Source organism: Solanum lycopersicum, chromosome 1, assembly GCF_036512215.1.
Source record: "Solanum lycopersicum chromosome 1, SLM_r2.1".
NCBI classification, from domain to species: Eukaryota; Viridiplantae; Streptophyta; class Magnoliopsida; order Solanales; family Solanaceae; genus Solanum; species Solanum lycopersicum.
Genome location: NC_090800.1, coordinates 3,668,578 through 3,689,134, shown reverse-complemented (window position 1 = coordinate 3,689,134; position 20,557 = coordinate 3,668,578). Strand labels below are relative to the sequence as shown.

The 20,557-nt window shown below is 36.2% G+C and overlaps 1 protein-coding gene across 1 annotated transcript; it reads left to right on the top strand.

Annotated features, from left to right (window-relative positions):
- The first annotated feature begins 361 nt into the window (after nt 1-361).
- Nucleotides 362-17,415, top strand: LOC101055539 (Hop-interacting protein THI140). The gene is made up of 21 exons (NM_001279093.1): nt 362-725; nt 1,911-1,971; nt 2,072-2,150; nt 2,237-2,319; nt 2,438-2,532; nt 2,611-2,710; nt 5,399-5,468; nt 6,488-6,589; nt 6,663-6,744; nt 6,888-7,067; nt 10,078-10,351; nt 10,448-10,679; nt 10,765-10,935; nt 11,408-11,646; nt 15,623-15,707; nt 15,793-15,891; nt 15,961-16,160; nt 16,242-16,317; nt 16,857-16,992; nt 17,110-17,246; nt 17,332-17,415. The coding sequence occupies exons 1-21, from the start codon at nt 362-364 to the stop codon at nt 17,413-17,415; spliced, it is 2,949 nt and encodes a 982-aa protein (NP_001266022.1).
- Nucleotides 17,416-20,557: the final 3,142 nt, after the last annotated feature.

Genomic DNA, 20,557 nt, shown 5'->3' with positions numbered 1-20,557 from the left:
GCATTTAATAATTCAATGAAATGAACCAAATTTGAATTATGTAATTTTGTTTGTAAACCAAACAACCCCTTAAGTAGACTCAGCGCCGTTATTTCATCAAATAATCATCGGATTCTCAGTAGAGAGAGAGAGTGTTTTAGAGAGAGAAAGTGTATGTATTCGTAGAGAGAGAAAGTATATGTATGGGCAGAGAGAGAAAGATATAGAGTTTTTACAGAGAGAGAGAGAGATTTTAGAGAGAGAGAGAGAGTGTGTATGTATTGGTAGAGAGAGAGGATTTATCGGAAAATTCCTGCATTTGAATCGGAGGATCTGAAATTAGGGTTTCTAATTGCAATCGTATCGAATTGAATTTTCAGATATGGACTTAGATTCTTCAATGGCGTCAGAAGCCGATCAGGATCCAGTTCAGAATAACGGGCCAACATTGGTGAACAAGTCATCAAACGCCGGAGAATCGGCTCCGGTTGAGACTCCTAATGCTACTCCGGTGGCTGGGCCGAGGTGTGCTCCGACTTATACGGTGGTGCAGTCTGTTATAGAGAAGAAGGAAGATGGTCCCGGCCCTAGGTGTGGACATACACTAACAGCGGTTCCAGCTGTTGGAGAGGAGGGAAGTCCGAATTATATTGGTCCTAGGTTGATTCTCTTTGGTGGTGCTACTGCGCTTGAGGGGAATTCTGCTGCTGCAGCAGCTCCTTCTTCTCCTGGAGGTGCTGGAATTCGTAAGTTTTCTTATTAATACTGGATTTTCTTGTTTCCTTATTGAATTTGAGATGCTGGTGCTTTTGAGTTGATTGGGACTTTTAGATGAGGTGGTTACACCATTTAATATTTTCTGTCTTAGCAGGTTAAGTAGGGAGTAAAGATAGATTGTCTCCATTTGCTTACTAATGCTTTTGTTTTGTATTGACCTTGCATATTCAGTTTGACCAAAGAATCCCTACACAAAATTATACATGTTTTATGGTATTCTATTAAAAAGTTAAATATTAATGTGTGTTGTTGTTTGAGAGTCTAAGTTTCAGAATTTGTGCAAGCTCATTTAAGTCTGTTGCCACAACTTACTTTGTTTCCCATTTGAGGCTGTATATGCATTATGTGCACGTTTCTTACATATATATAGTATACATAAGTGAGTTTTCAATGGACAACATCTAGGAAATATGAAATGGAAATCCTTTTTGGATTACTTTTCAGTTTTCGGATTGAAATAATTGTGCATGAAACAGTACAAGGTTTAAGGATAGTGTTTTGGTGTTATCTCATCAACAAAGGTTGATAATGGACAACATCTAGGAAATATGAAATGGAAATCCTTTTTGGATTACTTTTCAGTTTTCGGATTGAAATAATTGTGCATGAAACAGTACAAGGTTTAAGGATAGTGTTTTGGTGTTATCTCATCAACAAAGGTTGATACAATGCAACTATAGTGTTCTAATAATATCTTTGATTATTAAAGGTTGATGACAGTGTCTTGTTGTTGACTGAAACATTTGATATGGGTTAGAGTTGGGATATTTGTAGAAGAAGTGACTTCCGTTCATAAACAACAGTTTATTGGAGAAATCAATTTTTACGATTCAAAGTAACCCAAGAATTGAAAATGATTTAATCAAAGAACGTTTTCCCTGCATTTCTAGAAGAAATTTTGGCCATACCAAACACATTCACCCTTATTGGTTGTTATCTCGAAGAACCTTCATGGAACACAAGAATAGGAGGCTTCTCTTTAACTAGTTCTGTTTACCATATAAAGAGTGAAATCTGGTTAATCTAGAACAGTCAGTTGATAGAGGGGGTTTGTCATTCCTCTTAAGTAGAGAAGCATGCCTTGATAGATAGTAAAACTGAAATAGGAACATTTTAAAGTTAAACTAACAATTTAGCTATCCATCTGATTTCAGGCTTAGCAGGAGCTACTGCAGATGTGCACTCTTATGATGTTCTGACAAATAAATGGTCTAGGTAAGTCTTGATTGTTAGTCCGTCCGTGATCTGCTAAATTCAGTTTTGTACTTTTCACAGAAAGGTTGAATTGTGTTTCTGTTTCTTGATGAAATCATAGGATCACACCAATTGGAGAGCCACCGACGCCGAGGGCTGCTCATGTTGCTACAGCTGTTGGAACTATGGTTGTCATTCAGGTTTTGTATACTGACATCATGTTGTTTTCCTTGTGCTTGATCATCTACCTCATCAAGTTTAAGATGCCTATCTTGATCCATCCCAGGGTGGAATTGGTCCAGCTGGTTTGTCAGCTGAGGATCTTCACGTTCTGGACCTTACACAACAACATCGACCAAGATGGCACAGGTTATCACTTGAAATAACTGTAGTTGTCATTGAACTTGTATGCTGTTGACTAGTGAAAAATGTATTTAAATACTGACATACTTGTATTACAGCTACTGAAATAATTTTGTCATTTTAGGGTTGTGGTCCAAGGACCTGGTCCAGGGCCTCGTTATGGACATGTCATGGCTTTGGTAGGGCAAAGATATCTTATGGCAATTGGTGGAAATGATGGTTAGTCTAATAAAGAGGCTTCACCATTGTAAGCAATGATATCAGTCAGAAAATCATAACACGGTCCATTTTTTTCAGGAAAACGACCTCTAGCAGATGTTTGGGCTTTGGACACTGCTGCAAAACCATATGAATGGCGAAAATTGGAACCAGAGGGTGAAGGCCCTCCTCCTTGCATGTAAATTTCATGAGATCCCTCTCTCTCTTTTCTTTTCCAGATTCACTTTATTTCACTTGTTGCTCATTGCAAGCATTTCATAATTTCTATTGTTTTGTGCTTTAGATGGTGGAAAATCTCAATATTATGTCTATTTGAAACGGTAACTTATCCCTACAAATAATAAAGTGATATGATAATGCAGTATATGCACCAAATGGTGGAAAATGTCATTAACGGGTTTATTAACTTACGAAGTCTGTCTATATTTTTTTGAGATTGGTAACTGTTTCTATTTCTTTAAATCAGTGCTGAAAATCATTTTTACATAATGAACTCTAATGACACTGTCCTATCCCTATAATGAGTCTAAAAATCAATGATAGAGACAGTGTCATTAGAGTAGATCTGATTACACCAAAAACACAGTTAGAATACAATTCAATTTTACTTGCTGCATATTACTCTCCCTATTCTCAATAACTCTAAGATTTCTCTCTTTCCAGACAGTCCACCAAATAGTAGCAGGAATGATTCTCCAGTTGCTTCTGTTCTTTACTTGTAATCCTTCTGTCATTAGAGTCTATCTATATGATTGTTGATTTTAAGAATGTATTACTCTATTTCCTTTGTGGGTATCCACTTTTCTAGTCTATGAATTATCTACACTTGAGTGCAGTGTCATTGGTAGTTAGTGTACCTTAAATGAACTGAATGCACTTCTCATTCTGGTCAATAATAGCGTTAGAACAATAAGGAGTCCAAGTCGGAAGGCTGGGCTTCCAAATTTACAGGATTATTTAGTGTGGTGTTATGTAGTTTAACTACTGCACCTGCAATGGGCCAAATATTTTCTTAATGATCTGGTTGTTCCAGCTTTCTCCTTTTTTTTGTTTTGTTTTTCATCTACTGTGTGGAGAATCATGTTGCATCATGCTAGTATGAAGTTTCAGGTCTGAAGGCTGGGCTTCCAAAGATTGCAAGAGAAATTTAATGTGGTATTATGTAGTTCCAGTTACAATTGAGCTGACATGCAAACATGATATATTTTCTTTTAGCTAGGGGTATCAAATATGCAGGTTGGAATGGATCTGGGTGGGCGAAAATGGGTTGAGTCAATAAATGGTTGGGCTGAAATCGGCCCAGAAGTTACTTGGGATGAAATGAGCGAAAAATGGGTTGGTTCATGACCAGCCCAACTTGACCCAATTTTTAAGGCTTATTGAATGCTAATTAAAAAGAATGCTCTAATTAAAAACAATGTTTTTCGGCATTAGTAGATGGGTTTTAAGTTATCATCTTACTTAATTATGTACGATATCATTTTGAATCATTATGGAAAATATGAGTATTATTACACACAAGAAATGCCAAATTTACCCTCTTCTATTGGAACCAAATCGTCTCGTACTAGTCCTTCATTCATGCAGAGCGACATGAAATATATGGAGCTATCAACTGGGTCAAAATGTCAACATAATAAAATTCACAAATCAAAATATTTCAGTGTGAGATCTAGATTTATCCATTTACTTATATTTTTGTTCTAAAATTAGCCTCCCTTATATTTCATTCAATTTTATTTTAAAGCTTTTGGAAGTATTGAAAACTTATCATGTAATTAGATTATGGTTATTGTTTGCACTATTGGACAAATGTGTTAGTCTAATGCTGTGAAAACTGCACAACATCAAATTTAGAAGATACATGGTACAAAAAAAGTGATTACATAGAAAAAAATTATAGTAAAACTAAAACAGTTACCAAATTAAAGTAAATCTTTCAAATGGGTTAGAATTGGACCACAATGGATATCAATTTAAAAATAGGTTATGTTGGGCAGGCTAAAAATCAACCCAATACCTTTCTCAAAAAACCCCCATCCCAATACAAAATTATCTTGGGTCCAACCCATAGGATGTTGGGTTTCTGGGTAGACCATCAATTTTTAGGCCATGTTTGACACCCAGCTATAGAATAGTGCAATGATTTGGGAAACTAAAACTTCGCATTCCACAAGGGTCATTCGAACTCTGTCAACCATGTCCTATCAGTACTTGATTGATTGATGCAGTCCTATACTCCCTTCCCTTACCTGTTAATTACCTCTTTGTTAAAAGAACACCCATACTAGAGAGATGACAAATCTTTGTTAACAGAATGTTTGGTATCTCCAAACCTGATGTGTAGAGCTTCTTTATTCTTCCCCTTACTTCGGGAGGGGTGCGTGGGAATTTGGCTGGGTGTGAAGCTTGCAGTAAAGATTAAACATAAGTAGGAAAACCTAAATCAGCTACAAATACATGTACTGTGGATATGAAAAAATATTAGGGACACATTTCAAACTTACTTTTTATAGTATATTGCAGACAGAGTTAACAATAATTCGTTAGAGTTGCTACTGCTTCTTTGTATCATGCCTGCCTATGTGCCAACAGAATGTTTGCAAAAGAAATAGAAATGCGTTCTTTCCTTCTTTGGAAGATGGGCTTAACAAGGAGGGTCTAGTGACATGCGACCAGATATGTTGGCCATTCAGTGAAAAAAATCCTTTATGTGTTTGGTTGAAAAAGTTTGGCATTTCCATTTGAATTTTCTGTGTGGATTAGCATGAGTTTCCTTCCATAAGATCAATGCTGAAATGAATTATTGCAATCCTGATCTGCACCAACCAATGGAAATGCTTATCAGCTTATGTTACTTGGCCAGGTACGCAACTGCAAGTGCACGCTCTGATGGTCTTCTTCTGCTTTGTGGAGGGCGGGATGCCAATAGTGTGGTGAGTGAATCATGTTCTACTGCAAACAAAAAAAATGTTTCTTATGGTGATAATTGTTCTTGTCTTATAAATATTAAATACCATTCACTTTGGTAGGCTATGTTACCATGAAGTTTACCTTTTTTTATTCCTCTTTGCTTCAATTCTACCACCTCTGCTACCTCTTCTATATCCATCATTTCTCAAAGAATTTTTCTTTTTACCTTCACGCACACATGAAGCGCCCATATTCTTGATGTTACATGATTCCCAGCTATGTTACTTAGTTCGTAAGCTGTTGCCAGTCACCTTCATGGATAAATAGTGGTGAAATATAGTTGTTCACACTCCCCAGTTTTCAATTATTCTCCCTTTTCATATTTATATGGACAATATATTGCAGGTTAGATTAATCATTCACTTGCAGGTCTGATTTTTTTTTTTTTGGGTCAAGCACGTGAACACTATTTCTGTTAATGGTTGGAAGTTAGACCTGAAAATTGCATGTTCTAATAACATGTTCAATTGTGTAAATAGCCAATGTTTAAGCTGTTAGAAGGGGGGCATTTTATTTATTTGTTGTATGTTAGCAACAATTATGAATGGCCACACTTCCTCATGTTTTAATATCCTGTCTGATCTCCAAAGTTTAAGCTGTTAGAGGGGAAGGGGGGCATTTTATTTATTTGTTGTATGTTAGCAACAATTATGAATGGCCGCACTTCCTCATGTTTTAGTTTACTGTCTGATGTCCATTGAGCCCCTGTGTTCCGTTGTATTGCCATCTCATTCTCCTCAGTGTTCCTCTCCTGATAACCACCAAGTCTGGCTTACCAATTTGCAGCACCAGGTCATAGATGATTGTGATGATGTCTAATTTTGAATTTTTCTAAACGGATGTAAACGTTACGAAGCTTCTTTGAAGGGTTTGGATCTGATTTGCAGTTAATCTGTACTATGATTGTTGCGACTTGGATTTAAGAATATGGGCTTGCGTGATTGTTGTACTTACCATATTCTTTTGTCTCGGTGATTCTTAGCCACTTGCAAGTGCATATGGACTGGCCAAACATAGAGATGGGCGGTGGGAATGGGCCATTGCTCCTGGTGTGTCACCATCTCCTAGATATCAGCATGCCGCAGTAAGTGGTTTTAATGACTCAGTTAATCCTCACAAATTGTAAGGTGTTTATCAGTTGTATTCTGGTAATTTAGGTATTTGTAAATGCTCGGCTCCATGTTTCTGGAGGGGCTCTTGGTGGTGGACGCATGGTAGAAGACTCTTCCAGTATAGCCGGTACTTTTTGATGATTTCTTGTCATTTTCTTACAGACAACTGATTTTGCTTGAACTTCTAATTATTGTTATTATTATTTTAAATGTTAATCCCTGAAAACCGTGCATATTTCTTTCTTTCCTTTAACTTTTGTCTGGTGGCAGTTCTTGATACTGCTGCAGGAGTGTGGTGTGACATAAAATCTGTTGTCACCAGTCCTAGGACAGGTAGATACAGTGCAGATGCGGCTGGGGGAGATGCCGCAGTTGAATTGACCAGGCGTTGTCGGCATGCGGCTGCTGCTGTTGGTGACTTGGTATATATGTATGGTGGTTTACGTGGAGGTAATGCTAGAATATGGCCATCTATTCGCTTCTAATTTGATATATTCAGATGACAACTATTTTCACTTTTTTGAGTATGATCTGAAGACATTACTTATTTTAAAAAAAAGATAACTGAAGACATTTAATTCTATGTTCTTACTTCCTCCCTGCTGAGGATGTGCTGTTTGGTGTATGTGTTTATAAGTAGCCCAGCTAAATCCCGATCTTAGCTACTTGTAAAGTAAAATATAGATAGAAAAATGGAAGTTCTTGGAATGCGTGAGCAACATCTATTCTGTACTTTCTCGATAGATTTTTTTTTTTAAAAAAATTTATCCTATTTCCACTGATTATGGATACCATTGGTAAGGTAACTGCCTACTTTTCTTATGTTTCACTTTCTAATAGGTGGGTTCTTTGTCTTTCGTAGGTAAATTGTGTAATTTGTTGCTGTGCCTAGACTGCGAGCCAAGCCATGCTGATATAACTAAAACTAAAACTAAATGCTGCTGTTGAAAACTGAAACTGGTGAAATGTGTGCCGCATTGTCTAAATATCTAACTGTTAAGAGGAGCACAATTTGTATGTACTTTTAAATTGGCTTGCAATACGCCTCCTTATGTGCGGGCTGTAGCTTGAGTCTTTTTCTTCGGTAAAGCACTCAGAAATTCTCTTTGATGACGGGTAACAATGAGGTTTAAACTCAGTACCTCACACCTTATAGAATTGTGTGACCATCTCATATATTTATATGCAACAGAAACTAATGTTTTAACTTGCCTGTCTTTTAAGTTCTAAAATATTAAGAACGAATGTCTTTTTTTAATGTAAAAGGTGTAAAAGGTCTGGTCTTGGTTGGCCAACTTTTGCCTGGTGGAGTTGCAACTAGAACGGATGCTCTTTGTATAGCACCTAGTAGTTAGCTATCCCCATTGAGGGATTTTAAATTGGCGCTGTAGGCCAAAAAGAGTCTCTTGTTGCTTAAGAGAAATGGGATGGACTCCTTATCTGTTCTAGTGAAAGACATGCCTCTGAAATGCTGAGATCACTTCCTTTGTTTTCTACTTTGCTGAATATCTTTTCCATGTGAATAAAATGACACCAAAGGTATGTTCATACCCTGCTGCTGGAAAAGGTTTAAAAAGCGGGCCTGCACAGTAGATTGAACTGCAATTAAGAGCACCTCCTTTTGTTCACATCATAACACCATCTAATTACAACCAGGTTACATTGATAACTGATTGCTCGATATGTAAGCTATTGAAGGCTTCAAAAACAGCAAAATGTATTCCCTATCCACCACCCTATCTGCCTTGGTAGAGTTAACCTGTACCTATGCTAGTGGGAGGTAGGATGTACCTGGTGGAATAGTCGAGGTGTGCGCAAGCTTGCCTGGACACTCCCGTCATAAGAAAAACCAAAACTCTTACCTATAATGCGCACTTCATTGATGAGATTGAGATCAAACTCTTCCCTTATTCTTCGGTGGAACATGTGCCTTTGAATATTTGATTAAACTTACTCCAAATAAAGGTGTTGGAGATGTAAACTAGAAGCTGTGATCAATTATTAGAACAATAACTAGCTGATCTCAGATGAAAGTCTTTTGTTGAGTTGTGGCAATTCTCCAACTCATGAAACTGTTCACTTTCCAAACTATAGGCACCAAAATACGGGCAGATTCCTAAATCTTAGTTAATCTCCTAGCTCTTACCTCTTTCCAAGTACTGTAATGCCATCTACTTATGTGAAAGAATTATTATGGAGTACACTTGCTTAAATTACTGTAATGAAATATGTGCCTAGGAGAGGTTATTATGGACTCATGCCTTCAATACATTCATTGAACTTATTCCAAATGAAGTGTTGGAATCTTGGATGTGTACTGTTGAAGCTGAAGCACTAAATTAGATGATCTGGATTGGGATCATTAGTTTCTCAGTCCAAATTATGTAATTATTGACTTTCCAAACTATAGATACCAAAATACTGCTAGATGCGTGAATCTTAGCAATCTCCTAGCTCTTACATCTTTCTGAGTACCAGAATGGCATCTACTTGTAATTTTCGACTAAGTTGCTCGGACTTGATGCCGGTATCCAGTACGGTGCGGATCTAAAGACTGGACTCTTCATTAAATAAATTTTAGGATTCGGGGGTGTTAAGAAGTCCCACATCGGTAGAGGGATGAGAAATTGGTCTCCTTATATGGACTTGGACAAACCTCCACTTATAAACTAGCTTTTGAGATTGAGTTAGACCTATGCACCATATATGTACATGTTATCCGTGTCGAACCCATCCTAATTTGTTATTCACCGATGTTGGGCCCCATTTATAAGGGTTCATGCTCCAGTTTCGGGTTTCTTGGGGAGTGTTAAGAAGTCCCACATCGGTAGAGGGATGAGAAATTGGTCTCCTTATATGGAGATGGACAAATATCCCCTCATTAGCTATATTTTGAGATTGAGTTGGGCCCAATACCATATCTTAGCAGGGGGTATGGATCCGAGTGTGGACATGGGTACTGGGAAACAACCAATAAATATATATTATGACAGTTGAAGTATATATCTCAATTTCCTTTTTTTTTTGTTTATAAAAAAAAAGAGTATATATTTCAATTGATTAAAAAACCAAAAGCCCAATTAATCTATACTTTCCATTCGTAGATGAAGGCAAAACACCTTAGGTAAGTTGACCGAATTTCAGTGTGGATTCCACCCCACCCCCACCCCCACCCCCATGTTGTGTCGACATAGGTGTGGCAAGGATTTGAAAAGACCGAGCAACTTAATTTTGCAAATAGGATTGATCCTACTTATATAAAACTATTGTTATGAAATATACTTGCTTAACAAAGCTCTCTAGTTAATTATGTCCCCAGGAGCAGGTATTGAGGTAGTTTCCTGGTTTATGCTGCATTCTTGCTTCTGGTGTTGAGAAATGGCTGATGTTTTGGAATCTCTATGTGTAGGTGATATTTTGTAATACCAAGACGGTATCTGAGTTGGTGTTTTTGCCGCAGGGGTACTGCTAGATGACTTGCTTGTCGCGGAAGACTTGGCTGCTGCTGAAACAACTAGTGCAGCTTCACATGCAGCCGCTGCAGCTGCAGCATCTAATGTTCAAGATGGAAGGATTACCGGAAGGTATGGATTTGGTGATGAAAGAACAAGGCAAACCATTCCAGAGGAAGTTAATGATGGTTCTGTTATATTGGGAAGTCCTGTTGCCCCTCCTGTAAATGGTGATATGTTTACTGATATAAGCACTGAAAATGCCATGCTACAAGGATGTCGGTGAGTTTGCAGTTGCATAAGAATGACAATATCTGCTGTTATTCGTTTATTGCAATTTTATTTTTTGAATTCCATCTCCCATGGCTTAATTTGTAGGAAACTTGGCAAAGGTGTTGAATACCTTGTGGAGGCCTCTGCAGCAGAAGCAGAGGCCATTACTGCTGCACTAGCAGCTGCCAAAGCTCGACAACAAGGTAATGGTGAAGTTGAACTTCCAGATAGGGATCGGGGAGCTGAGGCAACACCTAGTGGTGAAGAGGAACCTGCCTTGATCAAACCTGATTCAAATAATTCTACCCCAACTGGAGTTAGGCTGCATCACCGTGCTGTTAGTCCTATGCCTAAAATAATATGTTCTCTTATCAGATTAAATTTGTATGTGAACTGATTTAATGTATTTAATGCACCTGTAGGTGGTTGTAGCTGCAGAGACTGGGGGTGCCCTAGGTGGCATGGTGCGACAACTTTCAATTGATCAATTTGAAAATGAAGGCAGGCGAGTAAGTTATGGAACCCCAGAAAATGCAACAGCAGCGAGAAAACTTTTGGATAGGCAAATGTCCGTTAACAGTGTTCCCAAAAAGGTATGATTACTTCGGTTATGTGGTTCAATAATATTGATTAGCAATGAGAATTATGGCTTTAGCTTCACACGTCTACTGGGCCGGACCGATAAATTTGTACTCTCTAGTTCCGGTTGCCCCAATGTGATTTGGCTAGTTTTGCACCTAAAACTCACACAACTGCATGTGGTGCTTAAAGCACCAATAGCTGTGGAGTGCTTTTTTAAGTTTTTCGTCTTTTACAACACCGGCTTTGTGCTATTTTATTTATCTGGGCTTCGGAACGGCAATGTGAACAAGCTCACACATGCGGAGTTAAATATTCTCAATACAGATTGAAGAAGAAAATAGTCCACTTTCTTATACACCTTCCTTCCTAATAAAAGAATACACTCTACTTTTTTAGAATATCTGTTGTTAGCTTTGGCTGATATATCTTGTATCATAAACCACATGCTTTTAGTTTATATCTTTTTTCCCCTTACCTTTTCAGGTGATTGCCCATCTTCTGAAACCTCGAGGTTGGAAGCCGCCTGTCAGACGGCAATTTTTCTTGGATTGCAATGAAATAGCTGATCTTTGTGATAGTGCAGAGAGAATATTTTCCAGTGAACCTAGTGTTTTACAGCTAAGAGCTCCTATTAAGATATTTGGTGACTTGCATGGGCAATTTGGGGATCTGATGCGTCTTTTTGATGAGTATGGTTCCCCATCAACTGCTGGAGACATAGCGTGAGTGTCTTGACTCAATCTTGCTTCATGTTTCTTGTTCTAACCAACAGTTCCGCCGTTTAAGCAGCTTAGGTTGCCTGTGTTCAGTATCTATGAATTTTTTGTGCATTTTATATTCATAAAGTTGGCGAAAAAGTCTTATAATACCTTGTCAATATTTATAATGATGATAATCACCTTTTTTTCCATCATGCAAAGCTCTTGCTAGTAATTAGGGAAAACATACATTTGTTGCTCTTTGTAGAGAGAGAGTCATGTTTTTGAATGAGAACTTGAGATCCTCTACTTTGTAAACATTCTATGTGGGTTGTAAACATTTCTATGTGGGAATTATTTTGTACACTAATAAATTTGTATACCTTATTGAATAAAGTCTGTTAGTAGCTACCCAAAGATAAATAGAAACTCCCTCGAGCATACAAATAGAAGGGGAACAGTGTATCGAGGGAGAAACCAAATGATGTATGTTTCATAATTGTGGTGTCCGGGCCAGCTTGTGCGCCGTGTACACCTTGACTAGTTTCTAGGCGCACTTGCTAGCTCCCATCAACGCAGGTACTGGTTAACTTTGTTCACTAAGACCTGGACAAACGGGAAGAAATCACCTAGTGTTTTGCCTCCGCTAAGATTTGAACCGAGACCTCATGATTTTGAACTCCCTTTATTGCCCATTAGGTCACACCCGTGAGTGCTTTTTTTGAAGTAAGGAAATTTGAAGTCCTTTCTAAATTAGTCTAAAATAAGGATGCCAATCTTGGAAAGCATTCTGGGCAAAAATGCACTAGATCAAACTAAAACATTTCAATGTCAAGGAAATAGCTAAAAGGATATGGTCAGCAAATGTGCTTAACCACTTTTTGCACGTTCTAGCTTTCCATCTGCCATAATTTGGTATTTCTATTTTTTTTTAAAAAAACAAACTAGCGGAGGTGCTAATTCTTGTAGTTATAATGTCCTCCTCCTGCTTAGGTTATTTCTTTGGAGATCTTAGAACTCTCTTTCGGGATACGTGCACAAACCTTCCCTGTGGTTTTGACTGTTAACACACACCTTTCTTCTTACTTAATTGTATCAAAACTATTTGTAAACTAAAACATGACAAGTTTTCCCCCAAGTGTTAAGTTTACTTTTTTTTTGATTTTGTGTGACAAAACTAACCATTTTTTCTTATCACTTGATGCAATGATATAATACATTCATGACACTTACTTTTCTAAGTTTTGATGCAATGATATAATACATTCCTGACACTTAATTTATATTCCATGCGTAAAGAATGATGAAATGATTAATTGGACATAGTCGCAAATATATTTGGATTTCTTCCATTACTCTACCAGAAAGCAAACATGGTTGTCGTAAGTTTTTTGATGAAAATGGCTAATGTTGAACAAAATGCTTCATATAATGATACAAAAGTTTCAAAGCCCAAAGTATTACTCCTTATGTCCCTAATCATTAGTCCACTTTTGGATTGACCCTATTAAGAAAACAATGATTGAGATAGTGAGTTTACAATTTTACCCCTATTAATTATGAAGTGGATGAATTAAACATTTAAGATTTTCAAGATCTACCTTTTTCAAAATTAATTAATTGAGGGTATAATAAGTAATTCTTTTTAATCTTTTCTTGATTTGTCAAAATGGACAAGTAAAAATGGAAAATTGGACAAGTAATTAGGGACAGGAGTAGCAGTTACTGATGTATGTTTGCTGAAATGGTTTGGTGAGAATTGCTCATGCTGATTATTAAGGATGATTGGACTTGGTTATGTAGGAGCAAAAATGAGTGTCAATATGTATGGATATGAGACTCGGACCCCTTAATTTGTAATGTTTCAATAATTTTTAAAAACTTTACCTCTCTCCAGTAACTTGGTTATGGGGGGGTTTGTTTAAGAAATAAAAATAATAACAAAAGATGATAAAAGAATTCTACTCACTTTTAAGCTAGTCTCTCTTTTATGTTATATTTTTTAGTGTTGTATGATCATATATTTATTTATGTTCTTATTAACCAGAAATCACTTGAATAACTTGAATGAGTGTGATGTGTTATCAAAATGATACAGCTGAAAAGAATTTGGTCGCAGAAATGAGGATGTCTTCTTTGGATGAAAAAGAAGACTTTTGAGCTGATTCCAATGGAGGATCAGCAGTGAATTGGTATGAATTATGAAATGGCATAAAGAAGAGTGAAGTTTATGACCAAGAGCTTCTAGATGATCATAGCAGCAGGAATTGAATGAAATGAGCCTACTATGTGCTGTTATTTGATGAGCACAATATCTTTGGGTACAAGGCAGAGCTTAAGCATTTGGAAGAGAAATGTACAGCCATATGATTATAGGCCTGTCAAAGGGCATGATTAATGCGGAAATACATAAATATTGAAGAAAGTTGAGGAAATAGGAGTACCATGTTATGCAAATAATCAACACAACACAGATAGTAATAATCAAACATCTTGTTAAGAGTGGTAGCCTAAAATACTATAGCTGGGTGAAATAGGAATAATAGTTCGAAAAGAATGAGCTATGAACAAGTTATAACTATTAATGGCGGCACCTATTTAAGGTAGGGAAGCGTTTTTTTGGCCTTTTGGGTGCATAAGGTAAGTAAATTTTGTTAATGATTAGCACTAAGATGGTGTATTCTTTGTGTCAGAAATAGACTACAAAATAGTCCTCGGACTAAGAATCTACTATCAGAAGCTGTAGAATTCGTAGATGAGATTAACATAGTAGAAAGAATCTTTGGATGAGCAGAGCCTGCTATTTGATGTGATTTGCTGAGCACAACATTTTAGGATAAAAGCAGAGCCTAAGTCTTCATATGTGAAAGGTACATCGGTACGAGCTTATGAAAGGCATTAGTGGTATGGAATAGGAGGAAGTACTGTGGTTATTCTTCAAATAATCAACAATGTATAAGCTAACTGATTGAGAATTTGATTGATCAAGTAGAGCCAAAATTACAAGTAATTGGAAAAAATAGGAACAAAAGAATGAAACGAGTGAGATATGGACAAATTGCAAACAAAAAGTTGAAACAGAAACTAGATTTGGACAAAGATCAATTACAACTTTTTTTAAAAAAAAAAAATGATAATGGCGTTTAGACCAATTTTCACGCTTCTTTACAATTAGCCTTGAAAGCTGTTACACTTACATCCCTCAAGTATTAGGTCTCACGTACTCCTACCCAACCAAGTAGTCAAAAGTCGAGAAGTGCCCAAGTCTGCTGAGGCTTCAAGTGCAAAGTGCAATTAAAGCATGGGTTTTAGCAAGAAAAAATCCAATAAAGAAAAAATAGAAATGTAATGCTAGAAAATGCAACTATAAAAGCTAAAAATAATTATTTGGATGCCCCCAGGGCTTTTGTCTAGTGGTAAGAGTGTAATGCGTGATATGTGTGTTACACGCTCATCATTGGTTTGAACCCACCTTAAACAAAAACTTGGTATTTAAGAGGAGAAAAGTAGGGGGGCAGTCCATTAACTATCGAGTTTTGAACGTGCACCAGCCCTTGGGATTTTTCCATCATAAAATAAAATTATTCGGACAGAAGAATTGAAAATAATTAGTTAAGCTCTTTATTTCTATATATATGTATGTAGTTAAAATCATGTCATCAAGTTAAAAATCATTGAATTCCTGAATTAGATGAGATGATGTAGTTTTATGTTTCTAAGTGGCCAATTTTCTTATACTAAACTTGTAATTTCTTATTCGTAGTCGCCAACTAAATGTGTTGTCAAGTGTGATGCTCTTATACACAGAATCAATTAATGAAATTGTGCTTGCCTTTGCGCATTGATGCCTCACTAGATCCCCAATTGAGCTAGACAAAGTGCACAACTCAGGCTTCACTACCCTATAGGGCTTTAAGCACACTTTAGGTGATCCTTTATCTGCCAATCAGAGATAGTCTCAATGATTCTAACAAGAAATTTCTTTGTGAATTATCATCAGGTATATCGATTATCTCTTCTTAGGAGATTATGTTGATAGGGGCCAGCACAGCTTGGAGACCATGACTCTTCTCCTTGCTTTAAAGGTACCTGTTCTGTCTGGATGTTAGCTCTGCTTTTGCTTTTGTAATTATTTAAATTTTTTTAACGCTCATAAAATGGTTGATTTAGGTTGAGCATCCCCACAACGTTCATTTAATTCGAGGGAATCATGAAGCGGCAGATATAAATGCACTTTTCGGCTTTCGAATTGAGTGCATTGAACGCATGGTATGAGATCACTTACTGGAAAAGAACTCCAGTTTCTGAGTTAGCTACTGATGTTCATATCTGGAACAGGGTGAGAGAGATGGAATCTGGGCTTGGCATCGGATTAACAGGTTGTTCAATTGGCTTCCTCTCGCAGCATTAATTGAGAAAAAAATAATCTGTATGCACGGTGGCATTGGAAGGTCGATCAATCATGTAGAACAGATAGAGAATATCCAGCGTCCTATCACCATGGAAGCAGGGTCGATTATTCTGATGGATTTGTTGTGGTTAGTCTCTGTCTTTTCTTTTTCTTATGTCTTTTACTTTTGATTATCTCCCACTTCCTTACATTACTTGTGTACATCTAGGTCTGATCCAACGGAAAATGATAGCGTTGAAGGGTTAAGACCAAATGCAAGAGGTCCAGGGCTGGTTACTTTTGGGGTGAGTAATTCTTTCAGTCTCTTCTTTCAGGGTAGTAATGAAATTGATTTTCATTTGACTGGTTTTAGACCAACCTTTTGGGAGCTGCCACATTCTTTTTCAGCTGTATCAACTGGCATTTGAACCACAAAAGTCAGTCTCCACATGCCCTCTATTACTTAAATTTTTTCATTGATAGGCTGTGTTTTTTCCAAAATCTTTAGTACAACTTTTTTGGGATCAACTGCAGTCCTGCCATTTGCAATAATTCTACGTTTTAACTACAAGGGTCTGAGCGAATCTGTTTTTTTTGGGTGCAATTACTCTCTTCCAAGAAAATTGCATTCAACAGTCCTTTAATGGTATTTGGTTCAGTCAGCTGGGTGTCCTTGAAGGTTTCTTATAAGTATCAGGGACATCATTTTGCTGTTGGCTCAATTCTGGTTTTGGTCTGTGGAAACTGTAGGTTATTCTTCTAATCTTGTTTCTGTAGAATTTTGGTTGAGTGCAGTTTCTCTAGCATTTCCTGTGTCCTCATGTAAGCCTTTGCCAATGTGCAGCCTGATCGTGTGATGGAATTTTGCAACAACAATGATCTTCAACTGATAGTGCGAGCGCACGAATGTGTGATGGATGGCTTTGAACGATTTGCTCAGGGACATTTAATTACACTATTTTCAGCCACCAATTATTGTGGTATGTTCTAATTTTAGATGTTGGAAAATTGGGAAGAGTTCTACTCAAGATAGCGAATTTTATCTTTTTTCTAAGTATTTCTCTGGATTTTTCTTATATTTTTTTTTGTGGATGCAGGTACTGCTAATAATGCTGGCGCAATCTTGGTATTGGGTAGAGATCTTGTAGTTGTTCCAAAACTTATTCACCCATTGCCACCAGCACTTTCATCACCCGAAAATTCACCTGAGCGTATGGAAGACACTTGGATGCAGGTTCAATATTTCCAGATCTTTTGCTTCAACTATTAACTTTACTTAGATCTATATCAATCTTGCTTACATTGCTTTGTTTGAGTAGGAGCTAAATGCTAACAGACCACCTACGCCAACTAGAGGTCGTCCTCAAACTGCCAATGATCGAGGTTCTCTTGCTTGGATTTAGATAGTAGTGAAGATTGTTCCCTGCACTTCAGGCTCCTGCTAACATCGAGGAATTCCAGTTGTATGTACAGCATGATGCCATTTCGAAAAATGGCGGAGTTATAGATATCTTGTAGAGATATGAGGCTTCGAGACCCTAGGGATCTTCAACAGAAAGGACAGGCTTCAGACAGAGCAAGATTGAAACTTTCCCAGGTTGCAGATGCACCTGTTCAACTTGATTGAAGCAGTTGAGGGTTTCGAGTTGGGGCCTTTGTAAATTAAGCCACAGGCAAGTAGAAGGAATTAGAGTCTTCTTCGTTATCAAGGGCTTGTAGTGCTGGATTTTTGTTTTGTTTATTGTACTTTCTCAGCGTTGTTGATATATATATTTTTCTTCTTTTTAGGTGTATTATTTTTGTCTATGGTAAAAGAGGACTTGAGGTCCCATATATATATATATTATTGATGAAATATATATAGTCCTGAAATCTCTGTTGGGAGTTCTTGTATCATAGATAGGGGGTGTTAAATTTGTGTAATTTGTGATGATACCTTGTACAATGTAACAATTTGAAGAAGAAAAGAAGCTTTCTCTGACAAGAAAATGAGCAATGGCTGATTATTTCCTTTTTATTTCCATGTTACATATTTATCTTGATGAAGAATCTTAGACAAGCCATTATCGGACTCTTCTTTTAAGTTTTTTTTTCTCTCCACCACCCGGCTTAGATTATGGAAAGTAGGCTTGACATGCCCGAATTTTTATTTATAGGACTTTGTGCAATGGACGATGGGCTCATGCATGACAGGCTTGAATAGATGAACTGTGTGATGGGTTCGTGCATGACAAGCATAAATCTTCATTTGTAGGACTTTGTGCAATGGACGATGAACTCATGTATGATAGGCCTGGATCTTCATTTATAGGACTTTGTGTGATAAGTTCGTGTATGATAGGCCAGAATTTTCATTTGTAGGACTTTATTGGAATTTTCATTTGTAGGAATTTGTGTGATGGGTTGTGCCTGACGGGCCTGAATCTTTAGTTGTAGGACTGTGTCTGATGAGTTTGTACCCATGCATGACAAACCTGAATCTTTATTTGTAGGACTTTGTGCAATGGGCGATGGGCTCATACATGAGAGACTCGAATAGATGAACTCTGTGTGATGAGTTTGTGCATAACAGTGCTGAATCTTTATTTGTAGGATTTTGTGAGAATCTTCACTTATATTGTGTCGGGCTTGAATCTTCATTTGTAGGACTTTATGGAATGAGTTCGTGCATTTGCCACTTGTCAATTTGATATTGATGTGGTATGCTCTTGCTTCTATTTTGTCTCATATAATCCAAAGTGTTGTGATTGATATGCTATTACACTCATAACATTCTTTTTTAAATTCTTATTCCTTTTCTTCCTCTTGTTGAGAGAATCCAAACAATTTAGCCACAATGTGTTGGAGTCGAAATAATCATACTGTCATGTGAAAATTAATAATTGTAAATTTAATGATTACTTTTCTAAACCCTAAATCCTAAACCCTAGAAGTTCAATTTTTTTTTCTTTTTTTCCCATTGAGAAAACCATTTTGGATCAAAAAAAAATCTTTTAAAATAAAATAAGTATGTATCGAATCCAAATTCTCATTAATTTTGTAATATTAGAAGTAGACTGAATCGATATTCATCTCTTGGTACGAATATTACCTGTTCTATTAATCTATTGACTATTAATAATATCATAACTGATTAATAAAAGTTTTTGCTTTCGCTACTGATTGAACCATGACGATTAAAGGAGGACGTGTCCTATTACAAGTTTTCCACGTAGCCTTAGAACCTAATTCCCTATCTTGCAATAATTGCCTAAAAAGAAGTTAAAGTGAATAAAAGAAATATTCAAAATATCTATGCTTTATTTTTCAAAGAGTTAAATTATACTATTACTTTGACATGTAATTTTTCATATTGATATAAAACAAATTACAATAATTTATAAAAAATTTCATATAATTTTCAAGTATTTAAATTCTTTGAAGTACAAACTACTCATATAATATCATAAAGATATTAACTCAGAACATGTATACATTATTACTCTTAATTATTTTTGTCGAAAAAAATCACGTATAATAATTATATATTCAGTATAATTTTATAAATGATATAAAAAGGTCAAATACATAAACAGATCTCTAAATTTGTTAGGTTTTTACTCTCAGGTACCTCAACTATGTTATTTTCCTACTGAATCATTGAATCATCCATAATTTGTTCCCTTTTAAATACTGTTGGCTGATGTGGAAATCGATTTTGTGAGGGGGGTATTGAAAGAGAATACACATTGTTCTAGAACTCATTAGTCCAATTGATAGTGCAAATGTACGAGAATAATTGTATTTTTTTCTTCAAGTCATTTGAACACATTAGAAAATAAATGAGACAAACACACAATTCATTTTTATTCCTTCAATCAAAATCATTACAATGCGAACATAACTGAAGGCATTTACAATAGAAAAATCTATCAAAATAAGCCAACAGTTTAAAAGAAACAAATTATGGATGGTTCAATGATTTAATAGGAAAATAACGTAGTTAAGGTACCTGAAGTGAAAAACCCAACAAGTTTAAGAATTTATTTATGAATCGGCCTATTAAAAGATGTTAAGCAATGTATATGTCATTTATTTTGTTTGTAGTTAAAAAGATGCATCAATAAAACTCTTTTTAAAAGCTTAATAAAAGCAAGTATAGTTAGAGAGGAATATTTTCAATTCACATATTCAAAAGTACAAATTTTAATTTTGCATTACAAATGTTCCTTTGGTCATATTCTATGATTCAACAAGATTTTTTCATGTAAATTAAAAAAAAAAAGAGATAAATTAAGTGCTTAAACTTCAACGCCGCTTTAAAGGTTAATTAGTTCGAATTCTTATAACGTAAGGTTTATTTAGAAAAAATATCCTCTACTAAATTTTTTTTCATATTCAAAACTTCAACTCATCATCTTTGATTATTCGATCATTCTAAAAAGGGATTGAATTACAATTATATATATATATATATTTATTTATTTATTTATTTTGTGTTTTCCCCTTTTGTAAACCTTCCATAGCTAGGGGTTTAGATGGATACAATATTTTTTCTCTCTCTCA